The sequence below is a fragment of the Muntiacus reevesi genome, chromosome 4 (genome assembly GCF_963930625.1).
Source record: "Muntiacus reevesi chromosome 4, mMunRee1.1, whole genome shotgun sequence".
In the NCBI taxonomy this organism is placed as follows: Eukaryota; Metazoa; Chordata; class Mammalia; order Artiodactyla; family Cervidae; genus Muntiacus; species Muntiacus reevesi.
In genome coordinates, this window is record NC_089252.1 from 109,799,248 (window position 1) to 109,825,595 (window position 26,348).

The 26,348-nt window shown below is 37.8% G+C and overlaps 1 protein-coding gene across 12 annotated transcripts in view; it reads left to right on the plus strand.

Moving 5' to 3' along the window:
* MAP4 (microtubule associated protein 4) overlaps positions 1-26,348 on the plus strand; it is a 150,728-nt gene that overhangs the window by 67,649 nt on the left and 56,731 nt on the right. For all 12 annotated transcript variants that reach the window (XM_065933810.1, XM_065933804.1, XM_065933806.1 and 9 more), the window contains exon 3: positions 8,396-8,464. In XM_065933810.1, the coding sequence (XP_065789882.1) occupies positions 8,396-8,464 (69 nt within the window). The remainder of the gene's footprint in view (positions 1-8,395; positions 8,465-26,348) is intronic.

Consider the following 26,348-nt stretch of genomic DNA (forward strand, 5'->3'; position numbering starts at 1 on the left):
TCAAACTTATGTCCATCAAGTCAGTGATGCCATCCAACCGTCTTACCCTCTGTAGTCCCCTTGTCTTCCTGCCTTCAATCTTTCCCAGCATCAGGGTCTTTTCCAATGAGTCAGTTCTTTGCATCAGGTGGCCAAAGTATTGGAGTTTCAGCTTCAGCATCAGTTCTTCCAATTAATATTCGGGACTTACTTCCTAGCACAAGGGAATAGTATTTGATCATTTAGTTTACAGTGATAGAGCCACAACCTGAACCCAAATCTTGTGATTTAAAATGGCGTGTTCTTTCTGTGAAACCATACTGTCTTCATGAATGCTTACTTTATGATTGATTTAATGTCTCATAGATACTGTTTTTCAAAACTAAAGATTCACTTATTTAAGTCAAAAGAATTATCAGACCTGTAAACAGTATGTTCAGGGAAATGTAAATGAGAGTCTTACTTTATTTGCATAAAGAGCATGTACTTGAGAACTCTGCTACTAAGTTATATAAATTTATAAAGTCTTCTACTTTCCTAGACAACTATTTTGCATCTTCTTGTTCATTTGAGGACTTTTAGAACAGATATTCAGTAAACTCAATCAGAATAGAATTGATACACTACCCACCCCTCAACCAGTCTCCTAACCTACATTTTTCTGTGTCCTTTACTCTGCTGTTACTCTGACCTTCAGGAATGAACTGCTCTCGCTCAAGGGTACTACTGTAGTCTTCGTCCCTTCTGTCTCTTGTATCATCAGTGTCTCTGGGTCATTCATCAGCATCAAATATACCCTAGTATTTTCCTTCATAAGAAAAATTATTCTACCTCAATCTATGCCCTCCTCATTTACTTTTCTTTTATTCTGCTCCTTCTTTGAGTTGCTTTCCTTCTTAAACCCACTCCCACCCAACTTGAACCCACACCACTTCACTCAGTTGCTCCTTTGAGGGTACAAGCCTTTACATTGGCAAGGGTGAATCTAGATGATTTTGACCTGAGCAACCCAAAGGAGTGATTTATCATTTTGTGAGATGGGAAGGCTGTAGAAGGAGTAGATTTTGAGGGAAAGGTAAGAATTTCAGTTTATCTGATAGTAGAGAAGATATCTAGTCAAGAGCAGTAGGCAGCTAGATAAAAGAGCCTGTAATTGAGAGCGTAATTCTGGGCTGGAGAGACACATCTGGAGGTTGATGATAATTAAAGCTTTGGCTGAAGGTGGTGGTCTACAAAAAATCCTTTATGATTGATGTAATTGTCCAAGAACATTTCCTGACTTGCAGTCCTGGCTCACGTCTACAAGCCCTTATCTGCCTCTGTCTTTTTGTCTTCTCCTTGGTGAGTGCCTTTCGTACCTGAGCCTGCCCTTTTCAAGGCACTTGTAAAGTCATAATTAAGCCATTTGTTGTCTCACACTCAAGCTGTTCTAGAATAGGGGTAGTATTTTGTTTATTTTTATATTCTGGCAGAATGACACATTTAGCAAAAGCAAAGAGGCATAGAATAAGTTCATAGTGTACCAGCAGCTTCAGGTTGCTCAGTGATAAGAAACAAGAGGTCAAATGACAAGTGAGACAAGTGACAGAGTGGAAGCAAGGAGACACAGGTCCAGCGACATTACGCGGAGTCTCACGGTCTGGGCCGAGATAGAGGCAAGTGGGAAGCTTGTCAGATGTGTGTTAAAGAGAGGCCACTGCTCTTAGCACATGGTAGAGGTACAGTCATTGCTTGTTAAGCTGAATTGAGATCATTTGGTCTGTTACTGAACTGAAATTATTTTATTCAGGTTTGGGTTATGTTAAGGTGCAGACTAACAAGTAACTTTAAGTTTGCAGACTAAAGTGGTAGGTCTTCATTTAGGTGTAGGTGTCTGATCCTGAACCCTCTTTATTTTTTGCAGAAATTGTTTTCTGACTTTGATTTGAAAATATACTCTATTTCTTTCCTAAGTTTATAGTTATAGTTATAGTTATAGTTCATAGTAATGGTACCCTACCTGGTGTGAAAGAAAAGCAGAGATTTCTTAAGAGGTTAATTGGCCATGTTTTATCTATAGCTGAGAGACTTTTATAAGTTGCTTAGGGCAGAGATACCAAAGAACTAAACTATCTGAATCCAGCCATCTTTCATGTACTTAAAAAAAAAATATTCTTTCCTCAGAGATAAAATGTTTCCGGTATTCTTAGGCACAGACTCCAGGTATGTTAGGAAGAGCATTTGTTTCTTACAGTTAAATTTCTAACTCTGGAAATGATGCAGGCATCTTTATGTTAAGATCGCTTCGTGAAGCCACAGCAGTATTCCTCCCTCCCCTGTGTAGATGGCATGTCTGGTCCTGAAAACAAGGAACTAGCACACAACTCATGGGCTCTGGTATTGCTCTCATTTGAAATCTTCTGTTAATAGCTTTAGTCCCTTGATTATAAAACTGAAACTTCACTGTAAAGAAAATTAGAAAATTAAAGTGTTTTAAAAGTACAGTCTCTGAAATTTTGTTTTTGGAAATTGAAGGTTTACTTAGGAGTTCCAGCTTTTGCCTTCTCCCTCCTTATTGTCCCCTGCTGCTGCCCCGTACACACACAGGCAGTCAGGTTTATTCCAGTCGTTCATTGATTCTCTAAGCAACTGTTTGTTGAGAATGCTGTATTATTAAGGAGAAAAAAATAATCCTCAAAGCTGTAACCTCAAGGAGTTTACAGTTCATTAGTGAAGGTAGTCAAGTGCCAAAAGAAAGGAGCAAATAAAGAGCTGTGTGATGTGAGAGGGGTGTGATAATATCTGATTTCAAGACTAGGAGAGGAAGCTTGTCTTGGAAAGGAAGCACAGGTACGGGCAGAAGCGTTTCATTGCCGATGCTTTAGGTTTATGTGTGTGGTGGAAGAAGGGGCAGGAAATCTCTTCTGACACGGCTTCCTATTTTCTTTGAAAGAGGTGAGGTCATAATGCTGAGAAATGGAGGTGGAAGGGGATACAGTTTTGAAGAGAATAGAGGTGGTTTAGAGTAGACATTTCAGTGTGTGGTGTAGACAGGAATGTTTGGGCAAGTACAGGTTGGTAATGATGAATTTATCATCATATATCAATCTGCCTTTGCTTTGGAAACAACCCAACTTCTTTTGGCCATCTTTTCTTATAGGGAAAACTGAGTGTAGATATATGGGAATCTCTGTTTTAGCGTCACAGTTTTTCTGTAAATTTAAAAAACTAGTCTACAGTAAAAATTTTGTTTAAAAAATTGAAATTCAAGTAAGTGAAAATCTCCCCTAACTCTGACTTATCTATTTATTTTTTAAGAAGAAGTAGATCTTTTAGGATTATTTACTATGTAAATTACAAACAGAAATTTGTAAGTTTTAAACAAATAGGTTCAACCTCTGTTTACTTTGCCACTTGGAAATTTTTCTACTAGAATGTATAAACCATTCTTTGTAACTCTGCATTGGTCTAAAGTAGTAATCTTGAAACTTTTTAGTCACATACCCATTATGGGAATTCTCAAAAATTTTGTACTCTTTGTACATTTTTAAGTTGACAACTATATTTTTTAAGCAGAAGTTTACATAGTTGGAAAGTATGTAATTTTCAGGATGTTTCACTTTTACCACATAAAATAATAGTTATATCAGTCCTTTAAATGTATCCAAATGCTTCTAAATATATAGCATTTTGATTCCTATTGTCATTTACTTTAAAAAATGCATGAACAAGCTGTTCTTTATCATTGGAAATGTAAATCTTTCTTTTGATCCCTTGAGCCCTCATTTCTATTCCATTTGTCATAGACTTTTATCCTAATGGAATATATTTTTAAACTTGAAAGGTTTTTTTCTTGGATAAGTTATCATATTTCTGTAACAAGTATATAAACTTAAATTTGATGTTAAAAGTTCCTGTAACCAAAGGATCCTAAGTATAACTTGGTCCAGAGGAGATTTGTCATCACAATTACTAGTAGTACCCAGTTGATCACCTTTGTCACAATTTTTGACAAATTATTACCAATCATAAAAGTTGAATCTGATTGGATTTGGAGGGGGGCTTGGCTTGTGGGATATTAGTTCACCAACCAGGGATTGAACCCGAGTCCTCTGCTGTGGAAGCACAGAGTCTTATTCACTGACCTGCCAGGGTGTTCCCTGGAAGTGTTTTTCTAGTGAGATTATTTGCTCTATTATTTTCCTTGATTAGATTCTAAATCTGTGAGTAACAAATTTTTTTGCTGCTATGGAAAGAATTTAACAAATTTATTCCTGTTGTTTTCATAGATAATAACAGCCAAAAAGCCCTATTCACACAGCTGCTTAAGTGAGAATGGAAGCTTTATTATAGCAATATATTCAGTTCTTTGAGTTCTATGCTAAGAATTCCATAACTCAGTATTATTAAAATTTATTTTTAATGTCCTATCAGAAGACAACCTCATTATGACCTCTTTCAATTTTGGAAAATCAAAGAATTGGAAACTCCCTAACCTGGAAAGGATTTGTTAATCATTTAGGGGCTTGCTTTTGTTTCATGGATGTGTGGTATTTTCTTTCATCCTTCTTTTTAAAAGTCTAGTTGTATCAGCATTGTTTCCCTGAGTGATAATTTATTCTCTTTGAGTGTGATGTCTTTTTTTTGGTAGTGGTTTTCCTGAGTTATTTGGCCATGCTGTCTGTCTGCGAGTCCCTGTGATACATGACTGTTTTCCACCTCCTGCCTCTGGCGGGGATGTGACCGTGCTGCCAGGTGTAGTGTGGGGCTCCCCCACAGCTCCTCTGGGTATCACCATTCACCCGGTGAGCAGGCTTCCTCTTGTGCCAAAGCATTCAGTGTCTTTTCCCATCTGGGGATTGGCACAAAGCTGGCTGTTGTGGGTGAGGAGGGAGAGCATGGGGGAAGCAGGGACTGGCGTGGCAGCTTTTCCTGAAGTGCCACCGTTGCGGCTGTCTCCAAGCCTCGGGTTACCTCCAAGGAGTGCTGTTTCCTCGCTGTGCCTTCTTTGGCCTGGGGTTTCTTTCTTCTCAGGGTGGTCTGTTGACTTCATTTACTTGGATATTTCTTGTAATTTCTGGTCTGCTAGGGGGTACCTTTCTTGATTTCTAGATCTTTTATTGCCTTTTTTAAAAACCAATCTTTCCTGCTACTTCTGACTGCTTGTGATAGCATGTTGAAGCTGGCCTGTGTGCTTCAGTCTGCTATCTGTCCCCTCTAAGGTGCTCAATTAAAACAGTAGTTTACATTTGTGAAAATCTTCCTTTTAATCCCCGTCTCTGGTTCCCTGCACTTCATTCCTTAGCAGTTAGCAATGATGTTTGGTATATGTTTTTCCATATTTTTCCTGATTATTTATGTGTGTTGTTTTTCATAGTGCTATTATGTCATACTTGCTTTTACTTTATTTTCTTTTTTTAAAAGCAACATGATTATCTATATATATTTTAATATTTATTTATTTGGCTGCATTGAGTCTTAGTTGTAGCACATGAGATCTTGGTTACATCACATGGGATCTTTCACTATAGCACACAGGCATGTGGGATCTAGTTCCCCAAGCAGGGATTGAACCCCTGTCACCTGTGTTACAAGGCAGATTCTTTTTTTTTTTTTTAAACATGGCAGATTCTTAACCACTGAACCACCAAGGAAGTCCCTGATTATATTTTAATATATGTGCTTTTTTCTTTAATAGCATTTGGCATCCTGAAATCTTCCCATATTAGCTACCTCATTTCTTGTAATAGCTGCATCTTATTTCACGGCTTAGTGAATCTCCCGGTAGGCATTAGTTACTTTTAAAACAATACCACAATAAGCATCCTATTTACTTTCATTTTTGTGTACTTTTATATCTTTTTCATAAACTACCTACCTAAAATGAATTGTTATGTTGGTATTTCAAAATTTGGTAAACTGTCAGATTTTCTCACAGAAAGTTTGTTTAAATTTACATTTCTCCAGTGGTGTATGAGATTACCCTTTTTCTTACACCTTTGCCATCAAGGGCTATTATCAAATTTAAAAAAGATTTCATCAACCCACTGAAATGTTGTAAAGTGATTGGCCTCCAACTAATAAAATAATATTTAAAAAAAAAAATAAAAAAAAAAAAAATAAAATGACATCATCTTATAAAAAAAAAAAAAGATTTCATCATACTTATGGCCAAAAGATGATATCATTTTGTAATACGCATTTTCCTATAGTCTACATTTTATTTTCTTTTTACAAATTGCATTTTAAACTGAGGTAAATTTTTGAAAATAGGCACTCTTTCTTGAGCTAGGAAGAATGCATTTTATAAGCTTACTGTATGAGTGTGAATTTATTTATATGAAATATGTTCTAACTCATGTTTGTTCTCTCTCTTGATAAGTAGAACTCAATATGTGAAACCCTAGCATGGTGCATGATGCATGCTGGGTATTTAAGAAAAGTTTGTTATCTTTCATTCCTTTTATTTTCCTCCTCTTGTTCCAGTTAATTGATATTTTCTTTTCAGTCTGCCTTATTCTTTTAGGTTTTTCTCTAGTTGTTCCTCTGTTACCTAAAATAACAGAATGAATGATCTTTTCAGTGAGTTTATGTGAAAGATTTCTGCCTTGGGTTTGTGAGACCCAGAAGTTTGGGCTAGACTTTTACTTGTCTTATGAAAAATCTGTCTGTGAGGTTAAGAGGATTTGCATGAACTTCTTGGGTTGGCAGGCTAACTGCAGAGCTAGGCAGGTTGCTGAATGTTAGATATAGTCAGAGCTTTTCAGAAAGGTTATATGTCTTTAAATTGATCTGTATAGTAAGAGCAGTCAGTATCCCATCAGAATTTTTTTTTTATAAATCAACAACTGTCTCTAAAATTTATATGGAAAAGCAAAAACACTAAACTATAACAACACAGTTTTGGAAAAGACCTAATTTGGAGGACACACATGATGTCACTTTAAGATTTTATAAAATACAATTTTAATTGTATTGTGGTACTGGCAGATGGAGAAGTTTATAGATTAGTGAAACAGGAGAGTCCAGAAACAGACCTACATGTAATATGGTCAATTGCACCTTTTCAACAAAGGTGCAAACCAATCAGTGGAATAAAGGAACAATCAGATATCAATGAACAAAAATGTGAACCTAGACCTATATCGTAACACCACATAAAAAAGGGCTCATTGTGGAACCTAAATGAAAACCATAAAACTTCTGAAGGAAAACATCGGAGAAAATCCTATGACCTTGTGTTAGGGAGAAATTTCTTAGATACCCCACCAAAAGCATGGAAACATGAAGGAAAAACTGTAAACTAGACTTTATCAAGATGGAAGTCTTTTGCTATTCAACAGACACAGTTAAGAAAATGAAAATATGTTTCTTGGGTGTATGTTTTTGGAAAATACTTTAATTGGAGAAAATATTTGCAAAATTCACCTGATAAGGGTTTGTATTCAGAAAAATAAAGAATCTTCAAAATTCAATAATAAGAAAATACACAACCCAATTAAAAAAAAAATAGTCCCCCAAATCTGACCATTCAGTTGATCAAAGAAAATTAAAGACTGGCAAACATATGAAAGGATGCTCAGTGTCCTAAGTTATTAGGAAATGAGACACCAGGTATATTGTTGTTTTGTTTAGTCGCTAAGTCGTGTCCGACTCTTTGTTACCCTATGTACTGTAGCTTGCCAGGCTCCTCTGTCCATGGAATTTCCCAGGCAAGAATACTAGATGGGGTTGCCATTTCCTTCTCCAGGGGATCTTCCTGACCCAGGGATCGAACCTGCATCTTCAGTTTGTCAAGCAGATACTTTACCCTTGAGCCACCTAGGAAGTCCACATGGTCTCTATTAGAATAGCTTTTAAAAAAAAAAAAAAAGCCCACTGCTTCCAGAAGTGCTGCAGGTGACCTCCAGGTAATCATCATGTACAGAAGCAGTGATGGGACCCTATACTTTTTAATGTGGCAGTTGTTTTATTTCTTTTTGGTTGCATCAGTTCTTAGTTGCTGACTAGGGAACACACCTGCGTCTTCTGCATTAGAAGGTAGATTCTTAACCATTGGATCACCAGGAAAGTCTGTGTCCTTGGAGTATTTGGTTTGAATCACTGGTTCTAAACCACTGGTGCTTCATGGTAATTTATTGAGTATAATGATAGTCTTTGACAATGTACAGGGCAGGAAAGACTTTGACTTGCTATAAGGAAGGCTTCTCCTGTAGTTGTGGCTCCTATTAGAGTCTGAATGTGGTAGAAATTAATGATTCAGTTCTGTTCCCTGTTTTTGGGTTTCCTTTCATTCGATCTTTAAATTTTGGACAGATTTTATCTGCTGTAAGCTAATGCTATGAAGAGTGACAAAAATTCCAGTAGTTAGACAGTAGTGGCATCTGTTTTTCATTTTTCTGTCAGAGTGGGTAATTATTCTTTGTGGTCGTTGCAGGTACTCCATCTTCTCAAGCCACAGTGCTCGCTAACGGTGACCATGGAATAGAGCGGAATGATGTCACTGGTAAGTGGTTCCTGGAGTCCTCAAATGTGTGGGTGAAACAGTCATGGTAAACACCTAACACCTTGATCAGCTCCTTTGAGGAGGATTGTTAGTGGAAACATATGGATTATTTGTCAGGGTACTCTTATTCTTGGTTGTTGTATTTAAATCCAGGGCATCTACCCCGTAACATTTCCAACAACAGAGAGAGTGAATTTCATTTGATATTCTGTGAGTATTATTTTACAGTTGTACCACTCAAGAGCTGGACCAATCTTAATAATACAGTTTTTTTTTTTATAATACACATTTGATGCAGAATGACCGTCATCAAAATATGTAGTGTTGGAGTCCTCTGGCTGCCACAACTCTTTGAGCAGGTCTTGTCCCTGACTTTTGTCCACACTGTGCTTAGTTTGCTTTCCATGGGTCACTGCTAGGAAGTTTGTGAGCTGGAAATTGAAAGTTCTTTCCTTTCTCTTGGGCCCTCAGTCTGTTTTGTCTTTATTTTTTCCCTTAACTGTTACTTTGAAATTTATCTGTAACGCCTAGCCCATTACCAGGGCTTGCACTGAGTTAACTGTGGTTTCCCCTGTGTATTTGTAGTGAGCAAAATTTTCCAATCAGTAGCAGGGTCCACAGGGATGTTTTCTGTAAATAAATTGTTTAGGTAGCTAATATGAGAGCCATACTGAATTTTTAAAAATAGTTGCACTTAATTTGCTTAATTGAGCAATCAGGCTGATGCTGTTGACCCAAATGAAAAGACTTCTGTTCAACTGGGGCATAACGTTTGCTTCATATTACTGCAGGGAGGCCGGCGCTAGCCATGGCTGTCTTTCTCTTCTTGCATGCATACCTCAGCCTTTAGAAGTGCTGCCTTGAGTTATCAAAGGATTTCTCAGTTCCTCAGGCTTCTGTACAGACTTATGTTAGCAATATCAGTTATTCTAGGATTTACTCTTTATCCTGATTCTGTGACCTTTAGAAATGTTGTAAACATCTTTATACCTTAGGTTTATTGATGACTAGGTTCTTTTTTTTCACCCTCCCTCCACCCAGGTTCTATTTTTATGAATGTTAGTTTGACCCACTGACAGTAAATCCTTACTAGAAACTCATTAATTAGGAACTCTTTACTTGAAAAACTGGAAACAATCAGAAGTGCAAATTTACTTATCTGTTTTGTGAACTAAAATTTTTGTGATTTTTTTTTTTTTTTTAATAATTTTAGTTCATATGTGGTATTGACTGTTTCTGTGCCTGCTTTGAAAGCAAAGGTCTATATAAGCTTTAAGAAAGGCTTTAAGAAAATATTTAGAGAAATATCCCCATGACTAAAGGAGAAGACGTTTGAACGTTAACTTTTAAAAAATGAATAGGTTCCACACTTTAACAAGGAGGTAGTGCCAGGGGAAAAAAGGATTGACTTGGTTAGCCATTGGGAAGAATGAATTCCATTTTCATCTAGGAAGGAAATGACTATCACCGCTAGAGTAGGTTTCTTCTCTAGCAGGATGTCAGGTCTGACCAGAGGAGACTTAAACTTGATGGAGCAGTTTTTTCCCACTGCCACAGCTTAATAGTGCAGGAAAAAACAGAAAAACAAAACAGGAAAAACACGCAGCCTGACCCTTACTGTTTGAAGACTTTAGCTCTGTGGCATCAAAAAAAGAACCCAACTGTTTATGAACTGTCCGCTGCCATTATGGGAGCAGGTCTTTCTGCTCTTGGACACCTCCCCATCCTAGTGTAGAATATAGTTTGCACACCTGGGGAGATGCTATCATCTGAATTTGACCTCTTGACTATGTTAAAGCAGGTGCTTTACTGAAAATATGCATGTTTCATTGGGGATGGGAAGGGGTAGGAAGCGGGCAAAGAGTGCATGTTTGCGGAGCATGTTGTGACAGCATTCTAATTTGGCCCTCACTAACTGGAGCATGTAGCTCAGTGCCATTTTGAAATTTCCCACTTCTGTTTCTTCAGACTGTTATCTGTAGTTCCTCTGCTGACAGTGTATAAGGATTTATGAGCATCTTGCTATGTTGAACTTGCTGTTTACTAATGACCTGTGCTTTTCCGTCCTTTCTTCCCCTTCCTACTTCTCCCTCCCTTTCTATTTTTCTCCTCCTAGAAGCCTAGCGTGTCTCTCAACACTGGGGCTGCTGCAACACCAGACCAGTGATCTTTCCTAAGCACCGTTACACTTGTAAAACCTTCAGCATTTTGCAGAGCTTTGCTTTCCTTCCTGGACACGATATAGAAGAACCTGAGGGTAGTTCTTCGGGGCCCATTTCTGCTGATTCCTGAGCAAACCACCTGCTTCCTTTTGTGCTCCGCAGGGCTTGATGGAACCTGCTTTCCCTTTGTGAGCTCAAAGTACCAGATGGATTTTTTTTTAATCCTAGTGTTTTTATGAGGGTTGTCCAGTGTCTTTTATTTCTCATTCTCTTTTAAAATTCATTTTATCATTTAATTCAGTCTCACATTTTTTTTTCTTTAAACATTTTTAGTTGGCCTTTTTCATTTGGTTTTCTGATCTTCAACCTGCATCAGGGTACTATAAGAGCAAATGAGATGGCGTGCTTTCATAAAGGGATCGAGTCCACCAGTACTGCAGTGAACCTCCCTCTTCCTCTCCTTCTTCCCTCTGTAAGCTTGCTTTTAGGGTAGATTCATCCTTCAGGCTACCTGTTTCTCTCCACCTTACTAACATTTGAATAATGATAGCTGTTTTAATTTGAAGTTTTCTAATTTAGAGTAGTTCTGATTAAACTTTGAAAAATATTTGCTTAAATGAAATCATCCTTTGTTATTTGCAATTTGAGCTGAAATTGTTTCTGTTACTAAATTATCTATTTGTGCAGGCTTACATGCTCCTAAAAATTTGACAGTCTTGTTATTATGTATGGAATTTTATATCCAAAATTTCTTTCTTAGCTTGATCATGAGCTATCAAAAAAAAAAAAAAATTTGGTAAGTTAAGGAAAATGAAATCCTATATTGTTACTGGGATGTTGATACAGATAGAAAATAGCTTTCTGTAGCAACCTGAGAAGTTAAATGGCAACACATTGAAGAACTGCAACCAGTTACCAGGTTTCTAATGAAATGATTATCTGAGTAGACTCAAGCCCTGTTCAGAGTTTGCCTCCTTTAGAACTCTGGTGGTGTCTTTGGGTAGCCTGAGGGGGAACTGAGTCACATATGAAGACTTGTGTGTTAAGTCCTTTACCATAAACCTCACCATTTATTTTTACACACTCTGAGGATTGTCCCAGTTGGAATTTCTTTTTTCTCATTCCTCATTTTTCCAAAATAATAGCTAAAAAAATCTGAAACCATCTGGGACATACACTCTGGAACTTTTAAAATGATAAGCTTTAATTGGATTTTTAAAAGTAGAATATAAAGCATGGGCCATGCTTTGATATTGTAGAGGAGTTCTGGTTTAAGATCTAGAATGTGAGACACTCTTTAAAATTTTCTGTCCTCTTACTGACTATGTAGGCTTTTATAATCACTAAGCTACTGATTGTTTCAGATTGAATATTTAACACTATGTTCTGAGGAAGATTTCAAGATGTACGTTTAGATCCTCTGATAAAAAGTACATTTGGGATGTGAAAGTTAGAATGTTGTGAAAGTTTAAACCAAGTCTCTGCAATGACTTCTAGACTTTAGAAAGTGTTCCCTCCTGTGGTCATAAGTGTTTGTTCCTTTGCCAGGAATTCCTTCTGTGGGTTCTGGAGAGAAGACAGTTATAGGAGGCACATTTTAGAGGAAGTGCTTAGCCTTACCTTCTAAGTAGTTGATAGATATGAAAACTCTTACCATTGGAGAAAAATCTGAAAAATAACACAGGAGGGCAGAACATCTAATAAAACATAACTCTTTCCCTTCGGTATGTGGTTGTCTCATATGTTTTTCTGGTGCCTTTTTTTTTTTTCACTGGCAAAGGAACTTTTTAGAACTGATAGTGGTAACTTTAAAAAGTCATACTTGACATCCTTTCACAGTCTCCACAGCTTGTCTAGGTAACCGGTGGGTAGAAAAGCCTGGGTGCGAGCCCTGTGGTATGGCTGGGTTCAGAAACACACACTCATGCTTCATTATTGACATTGACTTATTCCACTTTAATTTCCTTTTTATCATATTTATTTTTGTTTGAAATTTGTTTTTGTTTTCTGAATACATTTTCATTTTGAATTTATGGAATTGTCGAAAATTTCTACTAATAGCCAGCTAAACTTTCATATATATTGTTAGCTGTATTTCACTTGGATGTTTCATTTTGAAGGAAATATATGTAATATTTCATATATAGCTTCATATGAAGTCCTGTAATAAAGTGTTGTATTGCCGTGATGGTCATACCCAATGGCCCAGGATCTCACTGGTGAGGTAGCCAGACCGATAAAGGCTGCTCTATTGAAATGGTTGTTTCTTTATGCAATCTCTCTTTCTCTCTCTCTCTTATTCTTCTTTGGCCCAATGTAGAGTTTTGTTTTTAAGTAATATTTTTATAACTTTATTTACACTCCCTAAGTTTGTATTTTTTGTGATTATAGATTTCAACGGTTTTGTACATTGGAACATTTTTATGTGATCACTGTGCTAAATAAATCACACTAATAAACATCTTACACTAACACTATATGGACTGGATTTTGGCTGGGTTCTTAATTATTGAAGTATAACGTGACCAGAACATGAGATTTGTAAATAAAGACCCTTGCGCTTTCGGTCTAACAAAGCTTCTAATTTGACCCATAATAATTCCATAATTACTTGGTTTTTTTACTTTCTGCCAGCTACCTTCACTTACATTGTCATTTTAGACAGAATGTACTCCCTTTTATCTGCAATCTATAAGAGTTAAGAAACCGAAATAATTACTTGATATTTTATAGCATCTGATAAGAAAGATAGTTGGCAGAGTAAGCAGTTTGTGGTTTGTTGTTCAGCAGCTAGATTGTGTTTGACTCTTATGTGACCCCATGGTCTGCAGCACTCTCAGCTCCTCTGTCTTCTAGGATCTCCCTAAGGTAGCAATAAGTTATTCCAAAAATTATTCCATGGCATATCAATTACTGTTAAGATACTTTCTAAATGCTACACTTAAATTTTGTTTAGTCTAATTAAAATTTACATTTACATTCTTCCTAAAATGCCTTCTGAATTAATAAAATGTGTTACATTCAGTAGTTTTGTAACCATATTGTTTGATCATCTAGTAGTCTGTATCGGGGAAAAATTTAATGGAATGCCCAATTTCCTAGCCATTCTGGGTTAGTGTTTTCTTTACAGTAGATAGATTTGCAAATGCAATATGTTGACTGAATTAAGACAGTGAAAAGATAGAATATCTAAGGTAATTTGCATGGCATAAGTAAACTTTTTTAGCTTGGCAAGCATTTATTTTTTTTTTAAGAAAGATCAATTTTTTGTTCTTGGGTTTCCTTTCATTGAGAGCTCAGTAATTGATTCTTAGTTACTATAAAGAATAATTTTCAGTCCTGACTAACCTTATAGGTACCCTACGATTAAACTCTTCATGATGGAGCAGTCCTTGTGTTTTATTAGTGTATTCACTTTGATGAAAGTGAGATGAAACCTGGACTCAGTTGGGTTCTTCCTCTTTGTTGACCTGGTAATATGGTAGAGTTGGGAGGCTGGAGAGGGTTCTGGACAAACACATAGGACTGGTGGGGCAGGCACAGAGTATTAGGTTTATTTCTAAGTCATGCGTAAAAATGGATTATCCTCCATTTTATTTTGATGCTGTTTTCATTACAGTGAAGGCTTAGTAAGATTTAACCACAAATTATTTGTAGAATAAATCCGCTGCCATGGAGGCAAATGACAGTCGTCTACACTGTTTGGGGCTGGATGCGGTACAGCAAGTGCTCCCCAAATGGCAGTGTCGCCAGCGGTTCCCACTGTGATCAGATAGGTGGCTCTTTACTGTGGTAGCTCTCCTGAGTGGGATGTGTTACCGTTCCCTCAGGTCAGCCCAGCAGTGAAACAAACAGTGAAACTGCTTTGTCAGAATGTCATGACATTGAAAATGTCCTGGGTGTTTTTCATTCCTGTCACCTGTATCATTAGATGAAATGCAAAGGATTTTGTGTTAGAAGAGTTCTAAGCCATCAAAAATATAAAATCTAAACAGAAAAATCGGTGATGTTAGAGTCTTTGAGTAGCTATTAAAACCAACCCATAAGCTGCCATTAGATCTTTAAATGAAGCCTGGACATAAAGCTGCACACTACTGTGTCCTTGGATGTAGACGCAGCGAGGCAGCCGCCCCCCTGCCCCTGCGCAGATCCTGAACACAAAGCTTTAGTTTTTAGCTTTTTCCCTTTCACTTTTCAGATATGAGTTGCATGTTGGAAACACACCAGTAAACTACTGTTTGGTGGTTTTGTTTTTCCCATCTAGTATTTCTTAAAAGTTTTTTGTTGTTGGTTATTATTTTCTGGTAAAAATAAATAACTTCTTAGAAAAATCCACATGTACCCATTAACACAACATGTTACATTTACTTCTAGGGTATTTAGGACTCCCTTGAAAGGAGCTCAGGGAATGAGCTTGAGAACCTTCATCCAAACACAGCATTTAATTATACAGTGAGCCATTCGATTTCTATTTCTGTTGGAATTAAATGAAACCAAATAGCTTCTTCCTGAGCTTTGATTCAGTCCAGGCTGAATCACTTTTTAAACTTAAGTTTGTTTATATGATTTGCTTCTCTTTGTGGAATGAAACTCGACCCTATGCCAGACAGCGTATGTTGATAATAGAATATTTTCTTTTTCATTTGTAATTTTCTAAGTAATAAAAGAATACATTCTCCTTTCTAAGAAAAATTAAAGCATTTTAGATAGAGCCACACTATCAGAGACCAGAAATTTTTACTCACAAAACTAACATTCACACACAGCTACTGTATGTTGATCTTGTATTTTTTACCTGAATCTAGACATGAACGCATTTTTCTGTCTGATTCATCTTTTTAATAATAAGGGTAACTTACTATTGTAAAACACATTAAAGTTTGTAGAGTGCTTTTGACTGTATAACTATTTATTTTTCACTTGAAGACATTGAAGCAGGTTAAATAAGAGAGCTCAAAATTGAACCTAATCTGGTAAGAAGTCCTATTCTCTTCCTACCACAGCGTCATGTCTCAGTAGATCTTCTAATCTTCAGAAGTCAGTTGGAAAGAATGGACGTTTGAAGTCCTGTTTAAAGCCTTTCTTAGACACTATTTTCTGGGAGAAAATCTAGACTGAGGCAAGGGCTTTTTGGCATGTAGGTAATTTATATTGAGAACTGATTTGGGAAACAAGAGTGGGAGACTGCAAAAAGTGAAAATGAAAAAAGGAAAAACCAATACAATCAAGTATTACTAACTTTGTCACTGCTGTGGACTTTTCCTGAGGTCGTTTTCCTATTGGGTAGAATTTAAAGGGTGAGATGTGCAGGGCACAAGTGGTGCCCAGCTGACCTGGAAGTTAACGCAAACAAAAGATCTCTCTGCCTATACTTCACCATAGAGGATGAGATCCTTGAGTTCTATACAGGGAAAACTGAACTCTCATCTACCATGGAACTAACTTCAAAGCCTAATTGTTAGAAGCTGTGTAACTAACCATTAGTTTTGGAATTTCCTAATGTTTTATGAATCAGTTTTAGTAGTTTCTCTCTTTCTAGGAGTTTGTCCATTTCAACTAGGTTATTTAAGTTGTTGACATACTGTAGTTTTTGGTGTTCCTCTATAACCTTTTTATTTCTGTAAAATAGGTGTAATGTCTTCTGTTTTATTCTTGAATTGAGTAATTTGAGTCGTCTCTCTTTTCTTGATTAGCTGAAGATTTGTCAATTTCATTGAGCTTTTCAATGAGTCACCTTGGTTTTCTCTATTTTTCTCTTTTCTATTTCATTTATTTCCACACTCATCTGTATTATTTCTTTCCTTCTGCTTGCTTTAGGTTTAGTTTGCTCTTCTCTTTCTAGTTCTTTAAGTAAAAGTAGAAGGTTATGTTACTGACATGATTTTTTTTTTCCTTCCCTCTTTTTTAAAATTTTTATTTATTTATTTATTTTTTTTCCTTCCCTCTTAATATAGGTATTTACAGCTGTAAATTTCCCTCTGAGCAGTACTTTAGCTGCATCTCATAAATTCTGGTTTTCATAAGTGTTGTGTTCTCATTTTCATTTATCTCAAAAGTATTTTCTAATATACTTTGTGATTTCTTTGACCTGTTGGTAATTTAGGAGTGTATTAATTTCCACATATTTGTGAATTTCATAAATTAACTTACTGTTGCCATTTCCTAATTTCATTCTGTTGTGATTGGAGAACATACTTTGAGTTATTTCACTCCTTTTAAATATATTCAGACTTGTTTTATTGCATAACATATGGTCTGTCCTAGAGAATGTTCCATGTGTACTTGAGAAGAATGTATGTTGTTCTGTTGTTGAGTGGAATGTTCTATAAATGTCTGGTAGGTTTGCTTGATTTATAATATTGCTTAGGTTTTCTGTTTCTTACTAATAGTCTTCCTAGTTATTCTATTCATTATTAAAAGTGGTATATTGAAGTCTCCGAACAATCATTGTTGATTTGTCTATTTCTCAATTTTGTGAATTTTTGCTTCGTATATTTTAGAGCTCCCATCTTAATGCTTTAAGGAGAAATTAAAATAATAATAATTTTATATACTTTTTACATTACATTGTTCAAGAATTAATTTGTTGTGAAAGAATATGGGGTGTGGTTAAGAGGATGTATACACATGATTACTCCAACTATGAGCTTACAGCAACAGTAGTGAAATATTAGTCACTAGTAGGAAGATTCAAAGTGCTGTTTCAAGATGCTCATCATCGCTAATTATCACAGATCAAAACTATACTACATGAGTTTCCACCTCACATAGTCAGAATGGCCATCACTGAAAAGTGAACAAATAACAAATGCTGGAGAGGGTGTGGGGAAAAGGGAACCTTCCTACACTGTTGGTAGGAATGAAGTTGGTACAGCTGCGGTGGAAAACAGTATGTATGGAGGTTCCTCAGAAAACTAAAAATAGAGTTGCCATGGGATCCATCAATCCAACTTCTGGTCATATATCTGGAAAAAAATAATTTAAAAGGTATATGCAAAAAAAAAAAAAAAAAAAAGGTATATGCACCCCTGTGTCCATAGCAGCACTATTTACCATAGCCAAGACTTGAAAAAAACCTAAATGTCAAGCAACAGATGAATAGATAAAGAAGACGTGGTACATATACACGATGGAATTCTACTTAGCCATAAAAAGAATGAAATGATGCCATTTGCAGCAATGTGCATGCAACTTGAGATTATCATACTATGTGAAGTAAGTCAGAAAGAGAAAGACATATGCCGTATGATACCACATATCTGTGAGGCCTAAAACTATGACTCAAATGAACTTGTCAGTGAAACAAAGTCTCACAGACATGGAGAACAGACTTGTGGTTGCCAAGGAGGTGGGGGAAGGGCTGAATTAGGAGTTTGGGATTAGGAGATGCAAACTATTATACACAGAATGGATAAATAACAAAGTCCTACTATATAGAACAGGGAACTACATTCAGTGTCTTATTTAAAAAATCATAATAGAAAAGAAGTTTTTCCAAAGAATTTTTTCCCTTAAAATATCAACTACTTTTTTTTTGTACAAGTTGAAAAATCTATCCTAAAACTGTCATAGAATCTCAAAAGGATCCAAAATAGCCTACACAGTCTTGAAAAAGAATAAAGTTAGAGCTCTCAGTCTTCCAAATTTACTATAATGCTGCAGTAATTAAAACAGTGGTGCTCTTGGCATAAAAACAGACATATAGACTAAAGAATAGGGGGCTCAGAAATAACCACCCCCCCCTTTTTAAGAAATAAACCCTTTTATATATGGTCAAACGACTTTAGACACAGGTGCCAAGACCATCCAATGGAGAAAAGATAGTCTTGGTGTTAGGAAAACTGGAGGTCACATGCAAAAGATTGAAGGTGGATCCCTATATTGTATCATATACAAAAATTACCTCATAATGGTTCAAAGACCTAAATATAAACATAAGGGCTAAAACTATAAGACTCTTGGAAGAAGACATAGGGCAAAAGCTTCATGGCATTAGATTTGGCAACGACTTGTTGGTTGTGACACCAAAAGCACAAAAATAAAAAGTAAAAGCAACAAAAGTAAAAGTAGATAAATCTGACTCCACCAAAAAAAAAAACTTTTTGTGCATCAAAAGACTCCTATCAGTAGAATAAAAAGGCAACTCATGGAGTGGGAAAAAATATGTGCAAAAACATGTATCTGACAAGGAGTTAATTATCCAGAATATATAAAACACTCCTACAATTCAACCATGTGAAAGCAAAACTTAATAAAAAACAGCAAGGAACTTGACCGCACACTTCTCCATATATTGGCTTATATGCCAATAAGCACATGAAAAGGTGCTTATCACCACCAATCATTAGGAAAATGCAAATCAAAAGTACAGTGACATACTGCTTTACACTTGTTAGGATCTAGGCTATTGTTTTAAAACAAACAAACAAACAGAAAATAACAAGTATTAATGAGGATGTGAGAAAATTGGAACCCTTGTGCATTGCTGGTAAGAATGGTGGATAGTATGATAGACCCTCGAAATATTGAAAATAGAATTACTGTATGAACCAACAATCCCACATCTGGATATATAACCATATAAAAGCGTGTACTTTGTACACCCATTTTTATAGCAGCATTATTCTTAATAGCCAAAAGGTGGATACAACCCAAGTGATATATACATAATATATAATAGAGTGGTGAAAGAGAAACTTGCTCAGTCGTGTCCGATTCTTTGCAACCCCATGGGCTATACAGTCCTTGGAATTCTCTAGGCCAGAAAACTGGAGTGGGTAGCCTTTCCCTTCTCCAGGGGGTCTTCCCAACCCAGGGATCCAATCCAGATCTCCCACATTGCAGGTGGATTCTTTACCAGCTGAACCACAAGGGGATATACAATAGAGTATTCTTCAGCCTTAAAAAGGAAAGAAATTCCAACATGTGCTCCAACCTGGATGAACCTTGACGACATTATGCTAAGTGAAAAAAGCCAGTCACAAAAGAGTAAACACTGATGCCACTTATATGAGGTACTGTATATAAGTAATCAAGTTCATAGAGACAGAAAGTAAAATGATGGTTGACAGGAATTGAGAGGAGGCAGGGAATGGGGAGTTGTTTTTCAGTGTGTACAGAGTTCTGGAGATGGATGGCAGTGATGTTTGTGCATTAGTGTGAATGTACTTAATGCCAGTGAGCTGCACATTTAAGAATGGTAAAAATAAATAAATAAACAATATTAGCTCATTAAAAAAAAAACATTTTCAAAGTAACCATTGTGTACTTACAGACCTCTTCAGAATTGATGTGTTGTTTTATGTATTAGCCATCTTGTGAGTTTGTACTAATTTTTCCGGTTGCGCAGAGAAATGCCCAAATTTATAAACATTATTTAAATGCTAACCAGAGTTTTAAGGAACATCTTGTGATAACAGATGTAATACTGGTTAAATTCCATGAGGAGATTGGATGAGAACTAAGAAAATTTGAAATTAGAGCTTGAAATCTCCATTTAGATGTAGAGTTGACATGTCAAATTTGAGGGGTCCTAAACTGAACTTCTGCCCCACTCCCCAAAACAAACAGAAAACAAAACCTTCTCAGCTCATTAAACAGAAAGAGAATATTCCTGTAGTTGCTCAGGCTAAATGTTTGACTTCCCCCATCCTCTCTTTGCTTGCATCCCACGTCTGTTTGGTCAGAAAAATAGGTCTGCAACCTGACCGCTCCTCACCTCCCCTCCTTTCCTCTCCCTGGTTTGAGCTACCACCTCTCACTTTGACTGCTGTAACAACCTCCAGATCAGTCTCCCTCCTTGCATTCATTTGATCCCTGTAGTATATTCTCAAAAACACCCAGAGTGGCCCTGTACATAGATCATGTTATTCTTTTGCTCAGAATCCTCCAGTACTTTCCTATCTTAGAGTAAAAGCCAAGGGTCTTACTCAGATACCGTAAGGCCTTATGACCACGTCTCCTTATTCTTCCCTTTAGCTTTGCTTCACTGTTCCTACCAGAGCTCCTGGACAAGCCAGGTGGGCCCCTGCCTTGGGGTCTGAGCACTCGTTGATTTCTCTATCTGGGATGCTTTTCCCTCAGATACACTTGTAGTTCACTCTCCACCTTCTCAGAGAGGTCTTCTCTATCTTACCTGGCATTGTACCCCTTCCATTTTTCTCTCCTACTTTGCTTCAGTTTAATCCGTGGCACCCATTGCTTTATCATTTGTACAATTTAATTACCTTGTTTATTGTCTGACTTTCCTCATTGGAAGATAAATGTTTCAAGAGGGACAGGGCTTTTGCTTTGGTCGCTGCTGTGGCCCAGCACCTAGACTAGTGTCTGGCATAGAGTAGGTGCACAGTAGCTATTGAATGAGCAGTCTTGTTGAATGTGGGTTTGTTTTTATTTTTAAAGATGAAGGAAAGAAATGTGGTTCTACAGAAGGAGTCTGTTTTAAATTGACAGCATTATATCTGCTAAGATGCAAGGGTAGAGGCTGGGAGGAGGCTAAGGGGCCCAGACTGGAGCAGAGGCGAGCTCTGGGGAGCAGTGCCGCAGGACCCCTCTGGCGGTCATTGGAGGAGGGGATTTCTGCCTCGTTCTGAAGCACATCAAGACTTTGGCCCATGGATCCCCTGTTACATTTCTGTAGCATTTAGGGGATGTGGCAGGGAATAAGGACTTGTGCTGTGAACTTCCTGTGCTATTGAGAAAATTACAAACTTCTAGACCGTAATAGCTGTTTAATGTTGAAGAGGAGTGGGCCACCTTGCTATTTTGTGTTTAAACAGTTTACCTGGCTTAAATTTTTGTATATTGTGAAGTTTCATAAGGATTTGATTACGTTTCCTTCTTTTTTTTTCACCAGCATTTTTCTCTGAGTAGGTGGTTCTTTCTGTTTGTTTCAGGACTCACACAGGCGGGGAATGTTAAGAGCAGGGTCAGATGTAATTGCAGTGATTTTTGACAGGTTATTGGTACGTGTCTTTCAGGAAATAAGTCCCTCTAGTGGTTTGTTTACATTTGAGAAAGCTGTGTAAAGAGCAGGCCTAGATCTGCCACCTGCTAAACTTTGGTCTCTTAGGCAAGTTGTTTGCCCTTTTCAAGCCCAAAGTTCTTCCTGTATAACAGGAGAACTAGTAATAAAAGAACTGTTTGCGTTAGGGGACAGAAAATACTTTCAGTTCTTGGTAACCTGTTTGAGGGGTTAATAAATGTAATAATGATTAACGTCCACATAGACAGTTCTTACAAGTCGAACCTAGTTAATAGTGCTGCCAATAAATCATTCTCTGTTAGGTCATCAGCCCCCTTTCCTATCTAAATGTGTGTATTTTTATTGGATGTAACTAGAGCACATTTGGTATCCTTTGTCTTTGGAGATTCTGTATTTCCAGAGGACAAAATTGAGGGTGAAACTTTCAAGAGACTCCAGGCAAACTGAAGGAAGAGCCTTTGTTTTGTTTCTTGTGAGGAAATTAATTTAGGACTTTGTCACTGCCAAAATCTGGGACAGTTGATTCTCCAGTGGAGATTACAGCAATGTGAAATGAGCTGAGAAGATGCAAAGCTGTGTAGATTATAAATTTAAGTGTTAACATTAGACTTCTTAGCGATCTTCATTGAAGTGTTATGCTTTCTGATTAATAAAAGATAGCATTTCTGATCGTTGGTTTTTCTGTGTAGAATAAAGAGCTAATCTCCTGTTGCAGCTGTCCTGGGTGTTGGTGCTGAGCAGCAGAGGTATGCTCTCGTGCACATGACAGCCATTTGACTAGAGATTAGCATGTCCCTATAATTCATGTTCTTTGGGATAAACATTGCTTATTCTTTTCCCCATTTTTCTCTGTAATGTGGCTTTAAACCATCTTATGGATTTTTTTTTAAATTGAGGTATAATTGACATAAAACACTGTTAGTTTCAGGTGTACAGCATAATAAATTGGAATTTGTGTAGGTTGTGAAATGATGACCACAAAAGACTGTGGTTTGTATCTGTCACCACCCTTAGTTACAGAAATTTTTTTCCCCTTGTGATGAGAACTTTTCACTCTTAGCCATCTCAGTGGTTTAATTCTCAGTATCTATATCAATCAAGGCCTAGTCAAGAGTCAGAAACCACACAGTACTTTGAATGGGGAATTAATTACTGAGGGGTAAAGGATGAGATGGCTGGATGGCATCACCGACTCGATGGACATGAGTTTGAGTAAACTCCGGGAGTTGGTGATGGACAGGGAGGCCTGGCGTGCTGCGATTCATGGGATCGCAGAGTCAGACACAACTGAGCGACTGAACTGAACTGAACTGAAAGAGAACTTGAAAGCAGATGCCCCACCTACCCCAGGCCAGGGACTCATATCCGCTAGGAACCAGGCTGCAGCAGAAGAGGTGCAGCAGAGGAGCTAGCAAAGCTTCCTCTGTGTTTCAGCCACACCTCGTTGCCTGCATTCCTACCTCAGCTCCACCTCTGGTCAGGTGAGCAGCAGCATTAGATTCTCATAGGAGCACAGACCCTACTGTGAACTGCAAACCCTACTGTGAACTGCGCATGTCTTCTCCTGAGACTTTAATGCCTGCTGATCTGAGGTGGAGCTGAGGTGGTGATGCTTACACTGGGGAGCCCCTGCAAATACAGATTGTCAATAGCAGAGAAATTTGCACAGAGCCCATAGTAAATAAGTTGCTTGCAGACTCACATCAAAATCCTTTCAGTGAGTGACAAGTTATGGTGAGTTATATAATTATTTTAATACATGTCACAATGTAATAATAATAGAAATAAAGTGCACAATAAATGTAATTCGCTTGAATCATTCTGAACCCTCCACCTCACCCCCGGTCTGTGGAAACATTGTCTTCCACAAAACCTGGTGCCAGAAAGTTGGCAGCTGCTATTCTAAAGGATACGGAAATGGCAGGTATAGGGGAGCAGTTAACTACCCTAGACTGAAGCAGAGTATATAGTAAAGAAAAATTTGGAAGAATGCCCTCCTGCTCCAAAGCCAGTTTCTTTTCTTGGATGTCTTCACTGGATGTTTGCTGAGGAAATGTAGACCGAGGTTGGCAAACAGGAAGCTGTATGTGGACGTGCTGCTGAATCAGTGGGAAGTCAGCTTGGGGCACTGGCAGAACTTGCCTGAGAAGATGCTCACGAGAGTGCCCGTTAAAACATGTTCGGATGAATGCCACTGGATGTTCTGCACACCAGCAGAGCGTCACAGAAGCAAGGAGATGGAAAAGCACATTGGAAGCAGGAGAAGCCCCTTCCTCATCACCCTCTACTAGCTTTAATATCGTGCCAACTGGCAAAGGAGAAACATTTACAGGGTCCGGCTCTGTTATCACAAGCAAGGCAGTGAACAGAGACTGAGTGAACTGAGAGAGAATGCATCGACACCTGGCACAATCTACCCGTTTGACTACTCGGTACCCATATGTACTTGTCTACATATATTTGAGTTTTCATATACCAACAGAACAACTCTTACATTTGCATTCAACAAGATATAGCTATCTCTCATATGATGGAGGTGGCTTTCATCCTTTCCCCAAAGTGAGATGCTCTGTACCTATAATCATGGTATGAATACAATCCTCAAATCACAGTGGCAGTGGATAATATTCTTTTGTCAGGAGACTGATTGTAAAGTTAACCTTTGACAAATTATAATAATGGAAAGAAGGAAGAAAAGAAGAAAATTATTGGAGTACGCAAACAGAATATAACAAAGAGAAAATATACAAAGCCATCAGAGTTCTTATTTTTGTAATTAATCACAGGACCAGAATTGGTATCTCAGAGTTCTTTGTTCAGCTACCCATTTTATGGTTCCCTTGCCCTCAGCCAGAACCTTAGCCGGTGGAAATTCTTTTCTTGGTGAAATGATCTAGAATTTCAAGTTATCATTTCTTCAGTAGTATGGCCTTTTTTAAAAAAAATTTGTCAGTTTTCCATGGACCTTTATTATTGACGTGAAAGTATTAAGAGGTACCTCACAGACTCCACTGGGTTCCATACCTGATCCTCCTTGCTTTTATTGCGTTGCAGCAACCCAGTTTTCCCCTGATAATGAGGCTCAATCCTCCCAGCAAGTACAGTAGCCCTTTTTCCTGCCCATTGGTTCAGTGGGGTAAGGAGTCCCAAATGGCCATGTAGGAGTCTCATTTTCTAGTTCAATTAAACTCTTGTATATAATGGTAGGTGTATTTCCTCCTTGGAGACTAAGACCTTCAAATTTGCAGAACTCAAATCTGTCAGGACTTGAAGTGAAAATTTGATGAGTGAGTTTATTGGATACAATAGTGTGTTCCCCTTGATTCTCAAATCCACATATCATGGCTATTGTGGAGACGGCACTCTATGTGGTTCTTTGATTCAAAGCATTACCCTCATTCTTTTATGGCATTAAGTGATTATTCCATCTTTTAATTGGGCCAGCCATCCTGGGTGATGTGCTGTGATAATACCAATTAATTCTATGGGCTTGAGCCTTTTTTTTTTTTTTCCCACTTTGCTGTGAAATGACTTTGTTGATTGGAAGCAGTGCTGTGTGAAATGTTACGATGGTGGCTCAGGCATTTCATGAGCACTGTCAGAAGCAGGGTAGGAAGAGAAGGCAAATCTATATCCAGAATACATGTCTAGTCCACTGAGAACAAATTTCTGCCTCTCCCTAATTGCTCCCACAATCTCCCCATGATGTTCAAGTGTGGTGTAATCAACTTAGTCTCCCTGGGAATGGTACCCTGTGTGAGTCTGTGCTGTTGACAAGTTGGATGCCCTTGGCAATAACTTAGCCAGGTCAGCTTGGTTTCGGGGAAGCCCGTATTGTTGATCCCACACACAGCTTCTCTCCCTGCAACAATGGTCTCTTTTTCATGGATCCACTGAGGAAGCACTCTGGTGCCTGAGGCAAGAGGCTGGCTGATGTCCATAGAGTCATTTTGTCAGCTTGGTTATTAAGGGCTTCCTTTATAATAAATGGGCTTTCCTGGTGACTCAGATGGTAAAGAATCCACCTGCAATGCAGGAGTCCTGAGTTCAATCCTTGCATTGGGAAGTTTCCCTGGAGAAGGGTATGGCTACCCACTCCAGTATTCTTGCCTGAAGAATTGCATGGACAGATAAGCCTGGTGGGCTACAGTCCATGCGGTTGCAAAGAGTTGGACACAGCTGAGCAACTAACACTTTCACTTTTTTTCTCTTTACAGTGGACACCCTTTAATGATTAGTGTGTGGGGTACAATAGTATAATAAGTGTAAACCATGTCTCACTGCATGGAGAGTGGCAGCCAGATGCTCTGCTCAAAGGTCCACCCACTTGGAGGATTTTCTCTCACCATTGTCCTTCAGGGTTACCTTTAAATGGGGCTTGGGTGCTGTGTCTGTGCAGATTCATGTATAAACCAGACTGGAGTTTTTTCTTCCCTAACTGAGCAAGCTCTTAGAGCCACTTCTAGCTGCATAAGTTAACACATTAAAGACCAAATATAGAATTATATTCTACCCTCCTTGGTCAGATATCCTTAGAAACTATTTCTACACCCAGTCCCCAAGTTTCTGCCAATATATTATTATCAGGAGTCTTTTTTTTTTTTTTTTTTTTTGCTGCGCGGGCTGTTTCCTTCAGGATTCATAGGGTATATCTGTTATCCTAGACCTGGCTTGGCATTTATCTATAAAGGACCAGATATAAATATATAAGGCTTTGCAGGATGTATGGTGTCTGTCA